At 35.9% G+C, this 20,882-nt stretch overlaps 1 protein-coding gene across 1 annotated transcript in view; it reads left to right on the top strand.

Moving 5' to 3' along the window:
- The first annotated feature begins 564 nt into the window (after nt 1–564).
- The window catches only part of nfkb1 (nuclear factor of kappa light polypeptide gene enhancer in B-cells 1), a 33,727-nt gene continuing 13,409 nt past the window's right edge, over nt 565–20,882 (top strand). The window contains exons 1-9 of the mRNA XM_073820203.1: nt 565–859; nt 2,934–2,968; nt 4,741–4,840; nt 7,844–7,884; nt 8,657–8,755; nt 14,761–14,909; nt 15,032–15,195; nt 17,624–17,782; nt 18,368–18,472. Of these exons, the coding sequence (XP_073676304.1) occupies nt 2,939–2,968; nt 4,741–4,840; nt 7,844–7,884; nt 8,657–8,755; nt 14,761–14,909; nt 15,032–15,195; nt 17,624–17,782; nt 18,368–18,472 (847 nt within the window). The 5' untranslated portion in view covers nt 565–859; nt 2,934–2,938. The remainder of the gene's footprint in view (nt 860–2,933; nt 2,969–4,740; nt 4,841–7,843; nt 7,885–8,656; nt 8,756–14,760; nt 14,910–15,031; nt 15,196–17,623; nt 17,783–18,367; nt 18,473–20,882) is intronic.

Genomic DNA, 20,882 nt, shown 5'->3' on the forward strand with positions numbered 1-20,882 from the left:
TCTTCTATGCCAAAAATCATTAGGATATTAAGTAAAGCTCATGTTCCATGAAGATATTTAGTAAATTTCCTACCATAAATATATCAAAACTTTAGTGATTAGTAATATGCATTGCTAAGAACTTCACTTGGACAACTTCAAAGGTGGCTTTCCTCAATATTTTACATTTTTGGCACCTCAGATTCCAGATTTTCAAATATCTCAGCCAAACATTTTCCTAACAAACCGTACATCAATGGAAAGTGTATTCAGCTTTCAAATGATATATTATAGATCTCAATTTCAGAAAATTTTCCCTCATGTTTTGTGGTCCTGGCTCACATATGTCTGTTTCATGTAAAGTAATTTTTTTGTAATCTGATTACAGAATCCGATTAATTTGCAACCTCTTTGGAAGCAGCGAGCAGATCAGCCTGAGAGACCTGTAACCCATTTTAGATTCTTTTTGTTTTCGTGTTCAAATATAGTATTGGGTTCTTCCACGAGTGGGCGCAAGAGGACGTTTTTGAGAGCAAGACATGTTGAACACAAGTTACGTCACAGGGAATTTCCAGTAAGGAAGTCAAGCTGTCTATTCAAACGATCGCGTTGATCTCGACATGATTTACTGTGACCATTCGCGACAGGCGATTAAAATCGATTGATCGATCTATCGATCTGCCTTTTAACCAGAGTGGATATTCTGCCTATCCATGTCTAGCAGACGCAACAATCATCCTGAATAAGGAACTGACTTTCTCTCAGCCTACATTAGTTGACTTCAGCGCAACATGGAGAAATAAGTTGTAACTAGGAAGAAAAAGCCTCCGATTCCAGCTGTTTGATGTTAATTCTGAATCTCGGATATCTATCAGGAAAGGTAAGCAGCCTCGTAGATCCAGCCATGCTTGTTGTCTTTGATTTGCCCATGTTGCCATCTAAAGGTTGTTGTGATACTTTGTATCAAGTGCTGCTGAACTTCCTACTTCTGCCTCAGAGGCCAAATGCACATTTCAGCTATCAAGGACTTTTGATAAGCTGGTTCGGGTGAGTACGAACACCTCGCGATGCACATTGAAGTGGTTCTAGTAGACGTTAGTCACGACCCGACAGTATTAAGTTTGAGTGCCTGATATTTGTTGTGCCGGCTGTGTGTCAAAATGTACAAAGACAGTATATTTTGGCATCAAGGCGCGTTCGGTCCGAACATCCGGAGTCGATTAGAATAGAAGTTCTGTTCGGACAGAGCTTTCTAATGTTCCAAACGCGAAGTGATGCACGCCTAGTTTTAGATTAGTGGGCATCTGTTAAATAGATGTCTGTGTTTGTTGTCATTCAGTGTTTGAGATGTGTAGAAGTAGTTAGGACTTTGATTCATTCCAGTAACTTGAATGTTTTAAAAGTCCTCAAATGTTTTGCTCACTGATTCGTTCAGTAACCGTTTGTGCAGATCACAACGCCAGTAGATGGCGAGACAAACACGACCTTTTTTGTTTTGCTGTAAGTAATTCACTTGATCTTTCACTCAACCCATTCCATACAAATCACAAAAAACATATGTGGCCCTGGACCAGCACAGGTATATTTGTAGCAATAGCCGAAAATACATTGTATGGGTCAAAATGATGTCAAACATCATTAGAATATTAAATAAAGATCATGTTGCGTGAAGGTATGTTGTAAATTTCCTGCCGTAAATATATCAAAACTTATTTTTTGATTAGTAATATGCATTGCTAAGAACTTAATTTGGACAACTTTAAAGGCGATTTTATTAATATTTAGGTTTTTTGCACCCTCAGATAGTTGTTTCTCGGCCAAATATTGACCTATCCTAACAAACGATCCATCAATGGAAAGCTTATATGCGTAAAACAGCTGTGCAACATTTTTACCTAAAAAGACAACAGTATTAATAGATTCCCTTAATCATTTTGGCTATGGCCATCATCTTTACACATTTAAAAACACTGGGTGATTCAATAAAATGCGTGCTTATTCACAGACTGCATTTGAATACCATTTTCTTGCTCAATATTCAGTCTTTGAAAACAGGAAACCTGCTTTAAAACGGAGTGACTTCTTCATGTAATGAAAAATAAAGTTAGAAGCGAATGAGAAGGATTCACTTAAAAGATGTGTTCAAAAACACAGATTCGCTAACAAATAAAAATTCTATAGTGATTGTGTAACCACTAAGTAGCTTTTCACTTTCCTTCATATTTTGCTATTTCGTATTTTTAGTTTTTGACTACTGTGCTGTGTGTCATAGAATAGAGGGTTTGCACTTATGTTACGATTTCAGTCAGTTATTCAGATGCCTGGCCATATTGGAGATACTCGGATGTAAACAACAGCATTGGTTGTATGGTTAATGTACTACTGAATCCGTTGTTCTGCTAATTTACGCTCTTTAAACCATGGAAAAATGTGTGGAAGCTGCTAAATCATATAGAGGAGGAGTTAGTAAGCAGGAAGGGGTGCAATATTTTATATAAAGTTAATAGGTGGTAAAGATACATACGACCAATGTTAATTAAGATATTAGCCTAATATTTCACCTACCTGACCGGAAATGATAAGAACAAAAACGAATGTTGTCAAGATTCTTGCCCTTGAAATCCTGGTTCAGTTTGGCCAACCACAAACTCCTTTTGTTCCTCAGACAGTTTTTTGCACTCTTCTCCTCGATTTGTTATAACTTTTGTCAGTCTATAGTACTCCAAATGTTTTGTACTGGTCTGACCGATTAGTACAGCCCAAAACATATCAATAATTGACCATTTCAGCAGCAGTAATCAGCAAAACTTGGACGTTCTGTTCAGTTCAGTGGCATTATTTACATTCACTGCCACCAATATGGCCGATTGATGACGCTTCATGAAAACACTGTTTAAAAAAAAAACTTACACAAATATGAAATGTGAATAAATTTGTTTTACTTTTCTCTGCAGGAATCATGGCTGGAGATGATCCATACCATACAGGGGTGAGGGAATATTTCTACACAAGTCATAATTGCCATTAGAAATCAATAAACTTCAGTAATCAGATATATTTTTGAGTGTTTTGTTTTGGCAGCAACCGTAAGACCAGTAAGTGAATCGATTCAGTTTGGATTTCATGTTGACTTTAGGCTTCTGTTGCTACTTCCTAATTTATTTATGAAAATGATTATTATCATGATAGCTGATAGCATACAGATAACATGAAGCTGATGTCTTGTAATTATCTTCACAAGATAAACATAGACCACAGAGCTCTTTTTTGTGTTGCATGTTTGTAACAGATGTACAGCTTTGAAGGCATATAAGCCTGATAGTAAATGATTAAATATGAACCAAGACACATTAATTTGTGTAAATACCACAGCATCACACAGGAAGTGTCTCTTAGAAAGCTGAGGAGGTTTTCCTTTTTCCTGCCTTCTGTGGTTGTTATTTTACCCTTCACACAGTACCAAATGAAGCTATGCATTGTAGTTTGTTCAGTTTTGTATTCATGTGTAAAATCGTATTACTGGCTGTCTGTCTACACAGACTACAGTGATGCATCTTACACCTGTGCCAGTAATCTGACTCCTACATTCAGACTCTGTCCTTACTCTGTTCTTTCAGAATCTGCAAAATGTTAATTATTTTACCAAAATAAAAGGGAACCTACAAAATGCATGTTATTGTATGTTTATTTAGTACTGACCTGAATAAGATATTTCACATAACAGATGTTTACATATAGTCCACAAGAGAAAAAAATAGTTAATTTATAATTTATAAAAATGACCCCGTTCAAAAGTTTACATCCCCTTGATTCGTAATGCTGTGTTGTTACCTGAATGATCCAGAGCTGTGTTTTTTTTTGTTTAGTAATAGTTGTTCGTGATTCCCATGAGGACAACTGAGGGATTGATATGCAACTATTACAGAAGGTTCAAACGCTCACTGAAGCTTCAGAAGGAAAAACGATGCATTAAGAGTCGGGGGTGAAAACTTTTGAATAGAATGGAAATGTGTACATTTTTATTTTCCCTAAATATCAAATTTTTGATTTAGTACTGCCCTTCAGAGGCTACAGAGCTTCCCAGAAAACAAAATAGGTTAAATTTACCCTGATCTTAAAATTCAAAATCTTTTCACCCCCGGCTCTTAATGCATGGTGAGTGTTTGAACCTTCTGTAATAGTTGCATATCAGTTCCTCAGTTGTCCTCAGTGTGAAAAGATGGCTCTCAAAATCATACAGTCATTGTTGGAAAGGGTTAAAATACACCAAAATACTGGAAAACCAAAGAATTTGTGGGACCTGAAGGATTTTTCTAAAAAACAGCAGGCAGTTTAACTGTTCAGGACAAACAAGGGACTCATAAACAACTATCAACTAAACAAAAAAACACAGCTGTGGATCATTCAGGTAACAACACAGAATTAAGAATCAAGGGGATGTAAATTTTTGAATGGGGTCATTTTTATAAATTCAACTATTTTCCTTTGTGGACTATATGTAAACATGTTTAATGTGAAATGTCTTATTCAGGTCAGTACTAAATAAACAATAACATGCATTTTGTATGATCCCTCTTATTTTGCTAAAATAATTAACATTTTACAGATTCTGAAAGGGGGATGTAAACTTCTGACCTCAACTGCATATTCTGGTTAAGCTTTATTTTGAATGTAAAAACCTACAAAAATGTGAAAATGTGTGTTTACATGAATATTCTTGTGGATGTTTCTCATTCTTTTTGTTTCATTCTCTGTCTGAAGTACATGGAACAAATTGACCCGTTCAGAGACGACCCAATATGGATGACCACGGACCTGACAACATTTCCAGGCATCCACAATAATAATAATATGAGGACAGGTAGTATTCTTCTTGGAGTTTTCAGATTTGTTGTTCAATCAAGGTCTTGATGAGATAACTTGCTGAACTTTGCAGAGTGGATACGGTAGGACTTCCCCTTTTTCTTCTTGCTTTATTTCGTTATCAAGAAAATAGTCATCCTGCAGTGAGATACAGTAAGAGGTCAAAACCCAGTAAACCGTTCTAGAGAAGTGTAGACAGAAAATCCCATAAACCTCTCTTTCCTTGGTTTAGTGATGTCACGCATATAGTCCTATATTGTGTGGGATGGCACTACAGGAGCTGATCTATTTGTTCCCCACACTTTTCACTTCCTCATTGGATTACAGAGACACAACTGAAAACCATGAACTGCTCTTCACCGCCATGTGGTTGCATGAGAAACCTCTCTGAGATAAGTGCAGTTTTGGGGCTGCCACCTTTCAACACGTGTGCTTGATCTACCTGAGAACAGTAAAACTGTAAATCTATGCAATTTTGGTTCGAAATCCACCTCTGTTTTGAATGAAAAACTAACACACAGGGATAGTTCAACCAAAAATAGAAATTTCTATTTCTATCCTCTTTGCCATTCTTTCATCTGTGGAACACAGAAGATATGATAAGATGAGATAAAATGCAAATGATCCATGTCCATGGGTCGTGTGTGTCCATATGGTGTGTGTTTGAAGAGGAAATTAATCCATCATTAAAGATTTTCTTCTGATTCAGGATTTTTTTTTTTTTTTTTGGAGAAAGCAATATTATGGACAGATCACTTTAGTATTTTAACCAGAAGTTAAACATTTTTTAATGATGGATTTTTTATTTTTATTTTTTTTCTACTTTATAAGACGTTATTTGATGGACTGAAGTTGTGTGGATTATTGTGATGTTTTTATCAGCTGTTTGGACTCTCATTCTGATGTCCATTCACTGTAGTGGATCCAAGTGATTTAATGCTACATTTTGGGGTGAACTGTTCGTTTAGGTTTCTACTACAGGGAGTTATTAGCAGCAAGAAAGCAACTAGCATCATTTATTTTCAGTGAGAGGTGGTAATTAGTGGTGACATGAGCAATAAATCTGTTGGTAAAACCGGTTAGACAGAATTTAAGAACAGAGTTTATCTTTATTCAAGCATGCAGTAGCACAATGTGGAAATACTAGAGATACTGTTAGCTACCGAGGTCAAGTAGGAACATCAGTTATTACTCTGTTTTGAGATGGTGCAGTCTGACAATTGAATTATGTATTGCTATTTTGATTTCAATGCACTTGTGGTTTTGACTTCTGCTTTAGACTTAAGACACCTCATCAAGAAAAGAACAGATGAGTAATGTTGGAAATACAAATATGTCGTCATCTAACCAACTAAAGTACCTGAGTCTGTCATATCATAAATGCTCATAGATCAGAGCCGTTTTGGTAGAAGTGGACACATTGAAGCAGTGATGTAAAAGGTTAAATTCTGCAGGTTTAGCAACTGATTGATTTAGCTGCACTGCGCTTCACCAAGGATGTGGTCTCAGTCCTTGTAGTGCACAGGAAGAGGAAGAGGCTTGCGCTTCTGTGGAAACACGTGGTGCAGCAAGAGCTCTGGCCTTGAAATATCTGCAGAACACCCGCCTCTCAGCGAATGCTGTGATGTGCTTAAAAGCCAGAAAGTCTGCAGGTTAAGATTGAATTCTAATCCTTCTGATTTTCAAACACCGATGGTGCAATTCCTATTGGAATTGCTTAAATTTTTCTTCTTCTCCGAAATAAATCTTTGAGGGCTTAAACATGCTTGAAAACTTTGCACACACAGCAAAAGTGGTGAAAATTGACATCTGTTATGGGTTTCAGAAGTGGGTGTGGCAAAATGGCTTGATAGCGCCACCTATAAAATTTCATATACATATACAAAATTCGGTACAAAAGTCCGAAACCCAACAGGAAGTCTGTTGTTTTGAATTTTCTTTGCCAGTTTTGTGCTTTTTTTTGCATTTTCAGGCGCTATATTTAAACTAATTCCCCCTAAACTAATTCAGTGTAATCTAAAGCCATTTGTGGCGTTAAATTGTGAAGGTCTTGAGTTTTCGTTGTTGGCCTGACAAACTTCGACGTTTCACCTTGAAAAAGGAAGTTGGTATAATTCAGGCATACAATGTTCAATCTGTACTAAAATTCACATGTTGGATAAGAGTCCTGTCCTGAACACATGCCCATGCCCATATTCAGTTATAGCCATAGCGCCACCTGCTGGCAACAGGAAGTGGCTTGTTTTACGCTCTAATGAACTCTTCATAGAGATTTAATGACATCAGCATTATATTTGGTCAGTCTACTCTAAAGGCCTTTGCGATGTAAAATTGAGAAGATCTTGAGTTTTCGTTAAAGGGTGTGTCCGTGTCGGCCTGACAAAGTTTGATGTTTCGCCATGGGAATAGAAGTTGTTGTAACTCCTATGTAACTCATATGTCCTGGTCTGAACACATCTAAAGGCCACTATTCTGTTATAATCATAGCGCCACCTTTTGGCAACCTGTTCTCAAGCATACTATGCTTAGTCTGCACCAAACTTCATTTGTTTTATAAAAGTGCTGACTTGAAGACATCTACATGCCAATATCAAGTTATAGTCATAGTGCCATCACCTGGAAGCAGGGCCCTTTCGACGCTGCTAGCAGCTTTAATTCTGTTCGCGTTCTGTAAGCAAATGAGTTCCTTTTTGTCGTAAAATACAAAAGGAGATATTCAGTACAGTGTTTACGTTGGCTTTTTGCCTTTTGATTGCTTTGCGTAAAGAACAGATATTTAAGTTGTTATTTGCTGCGGTTCACAAAATATGCGTTCAAACATTCTGGATCAATTTTGGCATAAAGGAGGCCAATCTTGATGCCAATCAAAACCAATCATGGTCTAGCGTAGCGTAAAGATGTTGAGAGAAACTGCACAGTATAAAGTTAACAGAATAACTGATAAGGAAATTCCATTTAACAATTCAATTAAGTTTTTTTTTTTACATTCCCTCTTTTGCAGTCGATGGACCTTATCTGCGAATCGTCGAACAGCCAAAACAGGTAATCCTCAAAATATGTTTGCAAATGCTTTTGTTAAATGATTTGAGCTAGTTAAAGGGATAGTTCACCCAAAAATGAAAATTCTGTCATTAATTACTTACCCTCATTTTGTTCCAAACCCGTAAGACCTTTGTTCATCTTCGAAAACATAATGAAATCAGAGAGCTTTCTGACTCTGCATAGAGAGCAACGCATCTACCTCATTCAAGAAAGGTATTAAGGACATCGTTAAAATAGTCCATGTGAGCAGTCAATACTCTTTGTGTGCAAAGAAAACAAAAATAATGACTTTATTCAACAATTTCTTCTCTTTCTGAGTCTTCAACGCAAGAGTACCACAAAATCTTTATTTTTGTTTTATTTTTTGTGTGTGTGCACAAAAAGTATTTGTGTAGCTTAAGATTGAAACACAGATGTAACATGAACGATTTACCAATGTCCATACTACCTTCTGGACCTTGAATGTGTCAGTTGCATTGCTGTCTATGCAGGGTCAAAAAGCTCTTGGATTTCATCGAAAATATCTTAATTTGTGTTCTGAAGATGAATGAAGATCTTTTTAATTAATAACATAATTTTAATTTTTGCATGAACTCTTCCTTTAAATAATGACACCACTGAAATGTTTTCTTGCTTTCACTAGTGATTTTCCTAATGTGTTAAGCTTTGTAATGAGACAAAGGCTCAGAAGAGACTGGTAGCTCTGGCAACAGGCAGTGACAATAACAAAATCATTACAGCAAAATATTAACTCTGACTTTGTCATCTCCAGAGGGGCTTCAGGTTCCGCTATGGATGTGAAGGCCCCTCCCACGGAGGACTCCCAGGGGCCTCCAGCGAGAAGAACAGGAAGTCTTACCCACAAGTGAAGGTAGGTTTCACCAGACAGAGCTCTGCTGATGCCTGGTGATAAGCTTTTGGTTGGTTAGAGTTTAGATTGAGAGGATAAACCTATTTTCTGCTGTTTCCTTTCCAAGTTTTAATCAAACAGAACAGGCTGGTATTTATTTTTGGCGTTGGAAGACTTTATCCTCTTAAAGAAAGTAAAAAATAAAGCTCGCAAATCTCCCTTTGACAAAACACTACTGTTCAAAGTGTATATATTTTATATTCGTTTTTTGATCTGTCACATTGTGTAACTGATGTCAGTGATTGCATAGTGAATTGTGATCTGCTTTTTGCTTACATATAGAACATTTGCTAACCTAATGCTTTAAAAGAATAGTTTTAAAGTTTCTTGTTGAATAATCTTGTGATTTAGACAGAGAGAGGTGTCTGATATGGCAGCTCTTTTATCAGATGATAAATCCAAATGATGCAATATTTGCTGGAGCATTCGGCTAAAAATAGTAGCTGCTGTCTCTTACAACTGCCGTTCTGTGCCAGGTCACTTATTTTGAGATCACAGTGGCTGAAGGTTGAGAAAGTGAGGGAAAACAAAACAAGGAAAGATAGGAGAGTATTGAAAGAAGACTCTTGTTCTCTGTTATGATGTTCTCCTTCATGAGAGCAGTCCGTTTGGGAATTTCCTCAGTGTGTCACTGAGGTAATTAGTGGGAAGACTCTTTCTATGTAATGTAGCGTCAGAGATGGGAAACGAAGTGTGCAGTAGCTCGCCCCCTCTTGCACCGACACACTCTGACACGCAATGCACACAAACACACATTAAAGAGATGTGTGAGTGTACATCACACATACACCTACGAGTAAGTGTAGGCCTTTCTGGGGTGCCAAGTCCTTGATCAGATGTTTTGTTAAGTTGGTGTATATCAGAGTTGCACCAAACTTAATACAAAGGACCAAAATTTGCTTTGATTGAGGTCCATGAGCCAAAAGTAAATGTTGTATTATATTTGACTACTTACCCTTAACTCAGTACATAGTTGAAGCACCTTTACAGCCTCAAGTCTTTTTGGGTATGATGTGACAAGCTTTGCACATCTGCATTTGGCAATTATCTGCCATTCTTTGCCTCACCTTTTTCACCTCTCAAGCTCTGTCAGCTTGGATGGGGGCTGACAGACATTTTCTAGAGTCCTAGTTGTTCCAATCATCTTCCATTATGGATAATGCTTCTGTGAACCTTCAATGCAGCAGATTTTTTTCTGAACTCTTCCCTAGATCATTGCCTTAACGCAAGTCTGTCACTGAGCTCTACAGGCAGTTATCTTGAGCTCAGGACTTGGTTTTTGCTCTGATATGCATTTTCAGCTGTTAGACCTTTTCTGAGAGGTGTGTGCCTTTCTAAATCATACTCATTCACATGAATTTGCCACAGTCTAACTCCACTCGAAGTGTAGTAACGTCTAGAAGCAATATGAATGCTCCTGAGCTAAATTTCGAGTGTCCCAGAAAAGGGTATGAATACTTATGCAACAGGATCTTTAAAGTTTTTTATTTTTTTAATAAATTGGCACAAATGTTAAAAACCTATTTTTTGCTTTGCCATTATGGAGTAGGGCGTGTAGATTGATGTGGGAAAAAAGTCCTTTAAAGTAGTTTAACATAAGGCAGCAACATAACAAAATGTGAAAAAAATGAAGGGGTATGAATAATTTCGCAAGGCACTGTATTTTACTGAAATGTAGTAGAAAGCCCATGAAAGATTTACATTATTTTAAAAAATCCACGTTGTTTTATACATATTTTGGACTATGGGGGTTGCCATTATTTTCGATGATGTAAAATGGTTGCACTCTGTGAGCTACTGGCGCTACCTGTTGCTATTTTTACTGCAACAACTCGAAAATAAAATATTGACAATGCCATATTGTGCGGCTTTTGGTTGTAATTTTTAGTCGAAGGGTACCAAGAGAAGCGATGTAAGTCTTCACTGCTTTCTTATCGATAAGAAGAGGAGAAAAGAATGGGAAGATGCCAGTGGACGAATCAAACTTATTAAAGACCTGCGTCTTTGTTCTTTCCACTTCAGCCCTGATGCCTTTGAGGCTTTTAGTAGAGCACAGCTATTGAAAGAGCTTACAAACGGCAGAGACAAGAAATGCTAGATGCCATCCTGGCAGGATGTAAACATGTCAACGCTTGTCATGACGTCGCAGCTACTGAAGGAGTTTCTCAGTGCGGATTTCATTCGATATCCGGGGCGTTTAGACTCTTTGTGGGGAAAATCAATGGTAGGGCATTTGGTTTAAACTTAGGCTTATATCCATCGCCACCTGTGAGCTCTTTCAGTAGCTTTGGCATTGTATCAGTGTTTTATTTTCCGAGTTGTGTTGTGGTAAAAACAGCAATAGGTAGCGCCAGTAGCTCACCAAATGCAACCATAGTCCAAAATACACTCTTAAAAATAAAGGTGCCATAGAAGAACCTTTTTTTTTTGTCTCAATGGTATAATAAAGAACTTATGACATCTGAAGAACCTTTCTGTTTCACAAAAGGTTCTTTGTGGCGAAAGAAGATTCTTTAGATTATAAAAAGTTAAGAAAGAGATTGTTCTTCTATGGCCTCGCTTTGAAGAACCTTTTAAAACACCTTTATTTTTAAGAGTGCATGTGTAGAACAATGTGGATTTTTAAAATAAAGTAAATCTTTCATGGGTTTTCCGCTATGTATGTCAGTAAGAGACATCACTTGTGTTATATAACATAAGTTGCACCTTCTAATGAATTCCTGTTTTTTATTTGATAATTTATACGCTACGAGTCAAGTTTTTGGACAGTAAGATTTCTAAAGATTTCTAAGTCTCTTCTGCTCACCAAGCCTGAATTTATTTGATTTATTTGAAGTACAGCAAAAAACAGTAACATTTAGAATTGGTTTCGATTTGAATATATTTTAAAATGTAATTTATTCCTGTGATTTCAAAGCTGAATTTTCAGCACCATTATTTCAGTCACATGATTCTTTAGAGATCATTCTAATATTCAGATTTGCTGCTCAAATGTTTTTTATCATATTTCTTTTATCAATTTAAAGCAATACTGACTTTAAGCTTTTGAATGGTATAGTGAATAATGTTGAAAAAGAATCCTGAAAAAAATTTACTCAGCTGTTTTAAATATTGATAACGATAATGAAAAATATTTTATTTAAAATACACAGCAAATTAGAATGATTTCTGAAGGATCGTGCGACACTGAAAACTGGAGTAATGATGCTGAAAATCTAGCTTTGATCAGAGGAATAAATTACAGTTTAAAGAATATATATAAATATTAAAAGATATTTCAAAATGTTACTGTTTTTGCTGTATTTTGGATCAAATAAATGCAGGGTTGGTGAGCAGAAGAGACTTACAATCAATTTTTACAAAAACATGTATGCCCCCTTTAAGCAACATTAAACTGTACTTAAACTTAACATAAAATGAATATTAATTAACCTTATTGTAGTGTTTAGTGTTTCCCTAAATTCTTCTTTCCCCTTTAATCCAAACCAACTTGATTTGAATTTGAATGGAGGAAGAGGAAGCATACTAAAATTCATGAATGTCCCTTCCTAGTAGTGCTGCTATTTTTGAAAAAAAAAATAATAATAATAATAATAATAATAAAGCAGGTAAAAACCTCTCAACCATGTATTTGAATTTTCCACTGTAACCACAACCTATACTGTGTGTCTATATCGATAATGCGGTCTATTGTTTAATTAGTTCGTTTTGATTATTTCAACACAAGCGCTGGGACTTGTGGTCTACTGTAATGGAGTTTCATTTATCGCTCTCTACTAAATACATAATACAGCTTTATTGTAAGGATTTCCGGGTTGACGAATTTATATATCATTACTCGCGGCAAAAGGAAATTAGCTCAGCTGTTGCCCATACAGCACGTCAACTGTTCAGCCCAGCTGTCTTAAGCGTTGTTTGACTCTGAACCGGATCTGAGAGATTGAGATGGAGAATCATTATTCACGTATAGGCGCACATGTGTTTTTTCATGCCTGGCATCACTGCTTTCATGATACCATCAAACGATTTTTTTTAAGAGACTTGAGTTCTTGTTCTTTGATATTTGCTGGGTATTTTTTTCTGGGGGTTGATATTGCTGTTGCATGAGTCATTTCGTCCTAGAGAAAGTGAGCCATATTTGAAGCAGTCAAACCACACACCTTGCGTATGAGTCAAGAAGAGACAATTATAAGTCTTTTCTTATCAATGTTTGGGAATTGCTTGTAATTCAATCTAGTGTGGCAGTTTTTGTTTTCATTTGAATTTATCTGTGTGTTGAGGATGTTGTTGATAAGAATGGCCAAATTATGTTGTGGAAAAGTCCACAAATGGTCCGCCCACTTTCCCTGCTAATGCTGGGATTTCCCCCACCAAAATGAGATTAGCATACCTGTGACATTCCTTTGCCATTAATGTCTTTTGGTTTGCATTTTAGACTTTATGAAAAGTTTTTGCAGAACTGCTACACAAATACTTCAGATTGTACATTGTCTATCTACTTGAACTATGAACAATAATTTTAGTGTATATGGTATTATTTATTGTTTAAAATATTAATCAATACTATTATTTCACAGTAATTTATGTAAATTAATGTATTATTTGTTGTAAATAATTGTTTTTAATGAAATGATATATATGTGACCCTGGACCACAAAACCAGTCTTAAGTCGCTGGGGTATATTTGTAGCAATAGCCAAAAATACATTGTATGGGTCAAAATTTTTGATTTTTGTTTTATGCCAAAAATCATTAAGAAATTAAGTAAAGTTCATGTTCCATGAAGATTTTTTGTAAAATTCCTACTGTAAACATATCAAAATGTAATTTTTGATTTGTAATATGCATTGTTAAGAACCTAATTTGGACAACTTGGGTGATCACTTTTGGGTGATTTTCTCAGTATTTTTTATTTTTTTGCATCCTCAGATTTCTGATTTCAAATAGATGTATCTCGGCCAAATATTGTCCTATCCTAACAAACCATACATCAACAGAAAGCTTATTTATTATATTGTATATGTATATATATATATATATATACACACCAAAAGTTTTTGAACAGTAAGATTTTTAATGTTTTTTTAAAGAAATCTCTTCTGCTCACCAAACCTGCAGTTATTTGATCTAAAATAAAGCAAAACTGTCAAATTTTGAAATATTTTTGCTATTTAAAATAACTGTTTTCTATTTGAATATATTTAAAAATGTAATTTATTCCTGTGATTTCAAATCTGAATTTTCATCATCATTTCTCCAGTCGTCAGTGTCACATAATTATTCAGAAATCATTCTAATATGCTGATTTGCCGCTCAAAAAACATTTATTTTTATTATTATTATGTTGAAAACAGCTGAGTAGGATTTTTTTTCCAGGTTTCTTTGATGAATAGAAAGTTCAGAATAAATGCATTTTTCTGAAATGGAAATCTTTTGTAGCATGTCTTTATCATTACTTATTATCAATTTAAAGCATCCTTGCTCAAAAGTATTAATTTCTGGCAAAAAAAATGATACTGACTCCAAGCTTTTGAATGGTATAGTGTATAATGTTACAAAAGCTTTTTTTATTTCAGATAAATGCTGATCTTTGGATCTTTCTATTCAAAGAATCCTAAAAAAAATGTACTCGGCTGTTTTTAATATTGATAGTAGTATTAATAATAAGAAGAAATGTTTCTTGAAGAGCAAATCAGCATATTACAATTATTTCTGAAGAATCATGTGACACTTAAGACTGGAGTTACATTTTGTAAGTTACATTTTAAAATATATTCAAATAGAAAGCAGTTATTTTAAACAGTAAAAATATTTCACAATATTACAGCTTTTGCTGTATTTTGGATCAAATAAATGCAGGCTTGGTGAGCAAAAGAGAATTATTTTAAAAACCTTAAAAAAAAATCTATGCTATGGTCTGCTAAAAATGAACAACTGTTTTTCTTGTGTTTGTTTTTGGGCAACAGATCTGTAACTACCAGGGTACTGCGCGAGTGGTAGTTCAGCTGGTGACCAACTCTCAAGAGCCCCATCTTCATGCTCACAGCCTGGTGGGCAAACAGTGCGATAAAGGAATCTGCATTGCCGACTTGCAGCCCAAAGATTCAAGCATCAGGTCTGAATTTGTCCCACAATATCCAATTATTCAGATGTCTTTTTCTGAGCAACAGCACTCTTGGTACATGCAATGATTACTATGAGGGTCCTAATTAACCTTCATTTTCAAATGTTTTACAGTTTTCCTAACTTGGGCATTTTGCATGTGACAAAGAAGAACGTAAGCAAAGTTTTGGAAGAGAGGATGGTCGAGGCCTACAGGATGGGATATAACTACGGCATATTCATCCATCCTGAGATAGACGCCCTACAAGGAGAGGTTCGCATGCCCAGAGATCTCACAGGTAGAAGAACTGTGTTTGTTTGTGTGTAAACTAGTGATAACGATATTATCAATATCATAGTATTGAGATAACAAAACTGCCTCAATATTATCGTGGTCACATGGCCATATGAAGCGATAGGTGTTCCGGGCAAATACATTTAAACTTCTCTTTCTAAGGTCTTTGAAGTTGTGTTTTCAGCCATTATGCTTTAACGCAGTATCTTTCAAACAAACTTAAAACCGAAAGCACAATATGGTTTAATCCCTTCATCAAGTCTGTTTTCGCTGTGCATTTCAAAGTGAAGCGCACACATTGTTGAGGCGATCAGCTCATGATCTGGTATTTTCCGTTCCTCAGAACATCTACGTTCACAGTGAATGAATGCAGTGAACTCCTTCATTGCATGTGCTGTGAGTTTAGTGCATGTTTGGGAACACAACAACCACCAGTTATGCTTTATTTTCTTGGCAGATGATTACAGCATTTGTAGCGAGACGCGTTTTTGTAAGCCTGTTTTCACTACAGCTGGGGTTTTCCTTCAAAATAAAAGCTCTACTGCTGTTTTCATCAAAATAAAAGTTTTAAACTTAAGCTTAAAAGTGCAGTATGAATTGCTGACAGTCCAAATTCAAAATATCTCTTTCAAGTGTAGAAATTAGGAATGAAGTATTGTAATTTCTCTACTGTTGTGTAAAGCAAAACATTTTTTCATTTTACAATATGTTGCTATTACTGTCGTTGTTGTTGTTGTTGTTATTATTATTATTATTATTATTTGTTTGGCTTCCTAAAACACCAGTGTGAATGTAATTTGGACTGAGACAGTATATTACAACTAAAAAGAGGGTTGATTCCCCTTTAAAGTTGAGGTACAATTCTTTTTCCAACTTTTTTAGTTAAGAACATGGGTTGGAGCTCTTAATTTTGAACTCTCAAAGTACATTAGATAGAGTCATTTAACTTTAAAATGTACAAAATGTTACATTTTTCCATTTCTTCCATGTCTTAATTTGTCCCTTTTTAAAATATCGCAGTAAACGTATCGTAGACTTCATATCATGATATTATCGTATTGTGAGATTTTGGTATCGATACATCCCTAGTGTGAACCTTTTCTGACGGATTGTGTCTCCACTCAGGATTTCCATTCATATTTCTCCTGGGCCAGTCAGGATGGCAGTTCAGATATTTACTTGCCCTGCCAACATTTTTTCCTACCTCACCACAAAGAATTTCTAAATACTAAAAATAACATTTATATGCATTTTTTTCATCAGCACTACCCTTCAGAGATTTGGAGTCAGTAAGTTTTTTTTTAAAGAAATTAATACTTTTTTTTCACCAAATATGCATTAAATTAATATCGTTAAATACATTTATAATATTACAAAAGCACAGGATTTATTTTTTTATTTGAACATTTCAACATTTCTATTAAGAATCATAAAAAATATGTCATGTTGTTCACAAAAATACTAAGGAGTGCAACTGTTTTCAATATAACAATATAATAAATGCATTCTTAGTCAGTATAAAAGACTTCTTTCAAAACCAAAAATAGTATTACGGACCCCACATTTTTGAATGGTAGTGTACATTCATAAATACATTTTTTTGCTACAAAATGATGGCATGCAGTGTGATGCATTACTATTTGGTTTGTACTTTTCAGGCCAAAAATTGATATTGCTTATGGTCATTGTAGCTTAAAGGGACAGTTCACCCAAAAATTAAAATTTTGTCAATAATTACTCACCCTCATGTCGTTCCAAACTTATAAGACCTTCTTTCATCTTTGCAACACAAATTAAGATAATTCTGATGAAATCCAAAAGCTTTTTGACTCTGCATAGACAGCAACACAACTGACACATTCAAGGCCCATAAAGGTAGTAAGGACATTGTTAAAATAGTCCATAATTCACATTCATGACTGACACAGAAAAAAAAGAAATTGTTGAATAAAGTTGTTATTTTATGTTTCCTTTGCACACAAAAACGTATCTTGTAGCTTTATAAAATTATGGTTGAACCACTGATGTCACATGGACTATTTTAACAATGTCCTTACTACCTTTCTGGGCCTTAAACGTGTCAGTTGCATTGCTGTCTATGCAGGGTCAGAAAGCTTTCACATTTCATCTAAAATATCTTAAATTGTATTCTGAAGATGAATGAAGATCTTACGGGTTTGGAATGACATGATGGTAAATAATTAATGACAGAGTTTTCATTTTTGGGTAAAGGTTCAAGATGTGGAATAGTAACCGAAAGGTTGTAGGTTCAAACTCTACAAGGAGCAATCACTAATTTTTCCAAGTCACTATGGATAAATTCTCCTGATGATCTAAGAATGCTATGGTCAATAGAATGGTTTGAGAGAATGCTTGAGGTGTTGATTAAACATAACCTCAGCATAACATGAATGTGTGTTCATGTATTTTAGATCCTGAGAGGAACCTGATTAGCAGTGCATCTATTCATCAGTCAAAGGAGATGGATCTGAGTGTGGTACGGCTGATGTTCACAGCCTTCCTGCCCGACAGTGATGGAGGCTTTTCCCGCAGACTGGAACCGGTTATTTCAGACCCCATCTATGACAGCAGTGAGTGTCCTCCTCCTTGGTACTATGTCGATCAAAAATATTCATAGCTGTGTTTTAGTTATTTTCGATACTGATATAGCTTCTTTTATTTTTGTTAAAGTTTTAGTAATTTTGTCATGTTTTGTCATTTTTATCAGTTCTGTGAAGGAGTTTAGTTGCATCATTCTAATTCAAAGTCATTAGAATCTGTGTAATTTAGCAATAGAAACTGCCATGACAGAGAAGAGGAAGAAAGATTCCACTAATTTTGAGTTTTGGGGCTAATTGTTGATATTTTTGGTCTCACTCTTGATCTCATTCTCGTTTTCTTTTTCCATTTCATTTACTCGTACTCTCACTCTCTGAAAGAGAACTATCGGGTATTGCTTCCTCTCTGAAACTAGGCCTACACTTTCGATTTTCCCTCCCTTTTCTAATAATCTCTGTCTCCATTTCTGCCTCTCTTCTCAGCACTGTCAGAGTTCATGTTTGTAAAACGAGACTGCTAGAGAAAGGAAAGGGAAATGAGGAAACTACACAGAAATGAAAAACAGAAAGACTTGTTTCATTTCTAACACATTTGTCTCTCTTGTGGCATTTTTTCAGAGGCCCCAAATGCCTCCAATCTGAAGATAGTGCGGATGGATCGGACCGCCGGCTGTGTGACGGGAGGAGAGGAAGTCTATCTGCTGTGTGACAAAGTCCAGAAAGGTTAGAAAAAGCAATATCATAACAGCCACAGCATGCTGTGCTAAAAGAAATTAAGAACATAAATGGAATTTTCCATGCTGCTTTGAAATACAGGGTTTAATTAACTATATAGACATACTCTGATGTTCACAATGGAGATATTAAAAGGTGATGTCACAGCTATGATGACATTAAGGGATAGTTCACCCAAAAATGTTAATTGCTCACCCTCATGACCTTCGTTCATCTTCAAAAGTCAAATTAAGATATTTTTGATGAAATCTCAGCGATTTCTGACCCTGCATAGACAGAAACACAACTGACATGTTCAAGGCCAAGTAAGGTAGTAATGACAATTTTAAAGAGCAGGTCATGTTTTTTAATGTGTCCTAATATTGTGTTGGAGTCCCCTACAACAGGTTTAAAAGCATACAAGGCCAAAAAACATTTTAATTTTCTCAGAATATACATTTATTTCATTTTCATTTGTCAATGTTTTCAAAGTGGTTCGTTCGAACCAGCTTTGAGTTTAATGTCTGTAAACCCCTCCCTTCCATAAGCCTACTTTATTCTGATTGGTCAGCTGGCCAAGCCTGTTGTGATTGGTACAGAGAGGAGTACTTGAGCAAATTAGCGAGTGCTACTATCTGTGTTGCCAAGTCCGCAGTTGTTTTTAAAGGGATAGTTCACCCAAAAATGAAAAAAATTATGTTTATCTGCTTACCCCCAGGGCATCCAAGATGTAGGTGGCTTTGTTTCTTCAGAAGAACACAAACGAAGATTTTTAACTCAAACTGTTGCAGTCTGGTAGTCATATCATGGCAGTGGATGGGCACCAAACCTTTGAAAGTAAAAAAAAAACATGCAAAAACACATCCAAATTACACCCTGGCCTGCGGCTTGTGACGATACATTGATGTCCTAAGACATGAAACAATCGTTTTTTGCGAGAAACTGAACAGTATTTATATAATTTTTTACCTTTGATACACAGCCACGTCCAACTGTCCTGAGCGCACGCTCAGCATCCAGCACGTTACATGTGTACAGGCTCTGGCATAGTATAAGCAAATGCCGGAAGGGGAAATCGTTGAAAAGTCAACAGACCCGGATGAGTTTGCGCAAGCAAACGTATCTTTTAGCTTTAAATGCCATTATATGACTACCAGACTGCAACGGTTTGAGTTAAAAATCTTCGTTTGTGTTCTACTGAAGAAACAAAGTCACCTAAATCTTGGATGCCCTGGGGGTAAGCAGATAAACATCAAATTTTCATTTTTGGGTGAACTATCCCTTTAATGTCGCAGGTTAAAGCGACCCCAATAACGTCATATTTAGCCCCTGGAATGTGAACTTACCAGGGGAACTCTGACAAAAAGTGTGTATTTTACACCCTGGAATGCGATTTTTAATGGAGGACCCCCCTCTTAACGTGATTGGGCTAGTTTTGAGTAGCAATTGGGCAGGGTTTGTTGTGAAAATTTGGCAAACCTGAGCATAAAACAGTAATATAGTGCTCTAATCCATTCTTAAAATAACAATCATAAAAACATTTAGTTTACACTTATGCAAGTGAATCTTGCTCACAGCTAAAGTTCAGCTGCTAAACTGTGAACACATAACAAAACAATAATGGTGGATACGTTAGCCGAGTGCTTAGGAAATAGTGGGTAGCAAATTATCAGAACTATTTCAGTGAGACGGTAATATCATAAACCATGTTACCTGGAAACCTAAAGCTCCACTAGGTATACATTACATATTAGCACAATAGATGTTTTGAGCACTCACTTGAAAATGTACACATAACGTTTCAATCGTACTTACAGGTTGTGGTTGGGAGACCCTTGTTAGTCAAAAAATGGAAGATTAGAAGCCAAAGAAAATAAAATCCAAGATTAGAGAAGCAGTCCTCTGTAAAACGATGAGCACACAACAAAAGGTTTGAATTGCAATGCTGTGGTATCGTGGAAAAATACATTTTAATCACTGATTCTTCACATCAACATCTTTCGGCAGTGAAAACAAAACAAACTTGCTTTCACAGTGCAGAATACAGCGTCTTCTCGACATGATGTAAACTCTCTAACTAGCAGAAGTGTTTGTGAGCAGGTCTGACAAAAAAAAAATGGAAAACCCATCTGACCTGCTTTTTAAAATGGTTTAATGTTATGCTGCTACGAGAATACTTTTTCTGCGCAAAGAAAAAGCTGCTTTTTTTCAGCTGTTTCGTTTTAGTCACATTTGTGTGATCCTGCTGACGCAGGAGCTGGCCTTCTCAGATTTTGTCTTAGCATTCAAGCAGGCAAAAATTGTACCAAGATGGCCGTCAAAGGGAACTGAATTGATTTAAAGAGGACTTTGCTAGGAGATCAGGAAAATTTGCCATGTTATACGTTTTTCTGGATAAAGCCGCCGTCAAACAGTTTAG

Source organism: Garra rufa, chromosome 16 (assembly GCF_049309525.1).
Source record: "Garra rufa chromosome 16, GarRuf1.0, whole genome shotgun sequence".
Taxonomy (NCBI): Eukaryota; Metazoa; Chordata; class Actinopteri; order Cypriniformes; family Cyprinidae; genus Garra; species Garra rufa.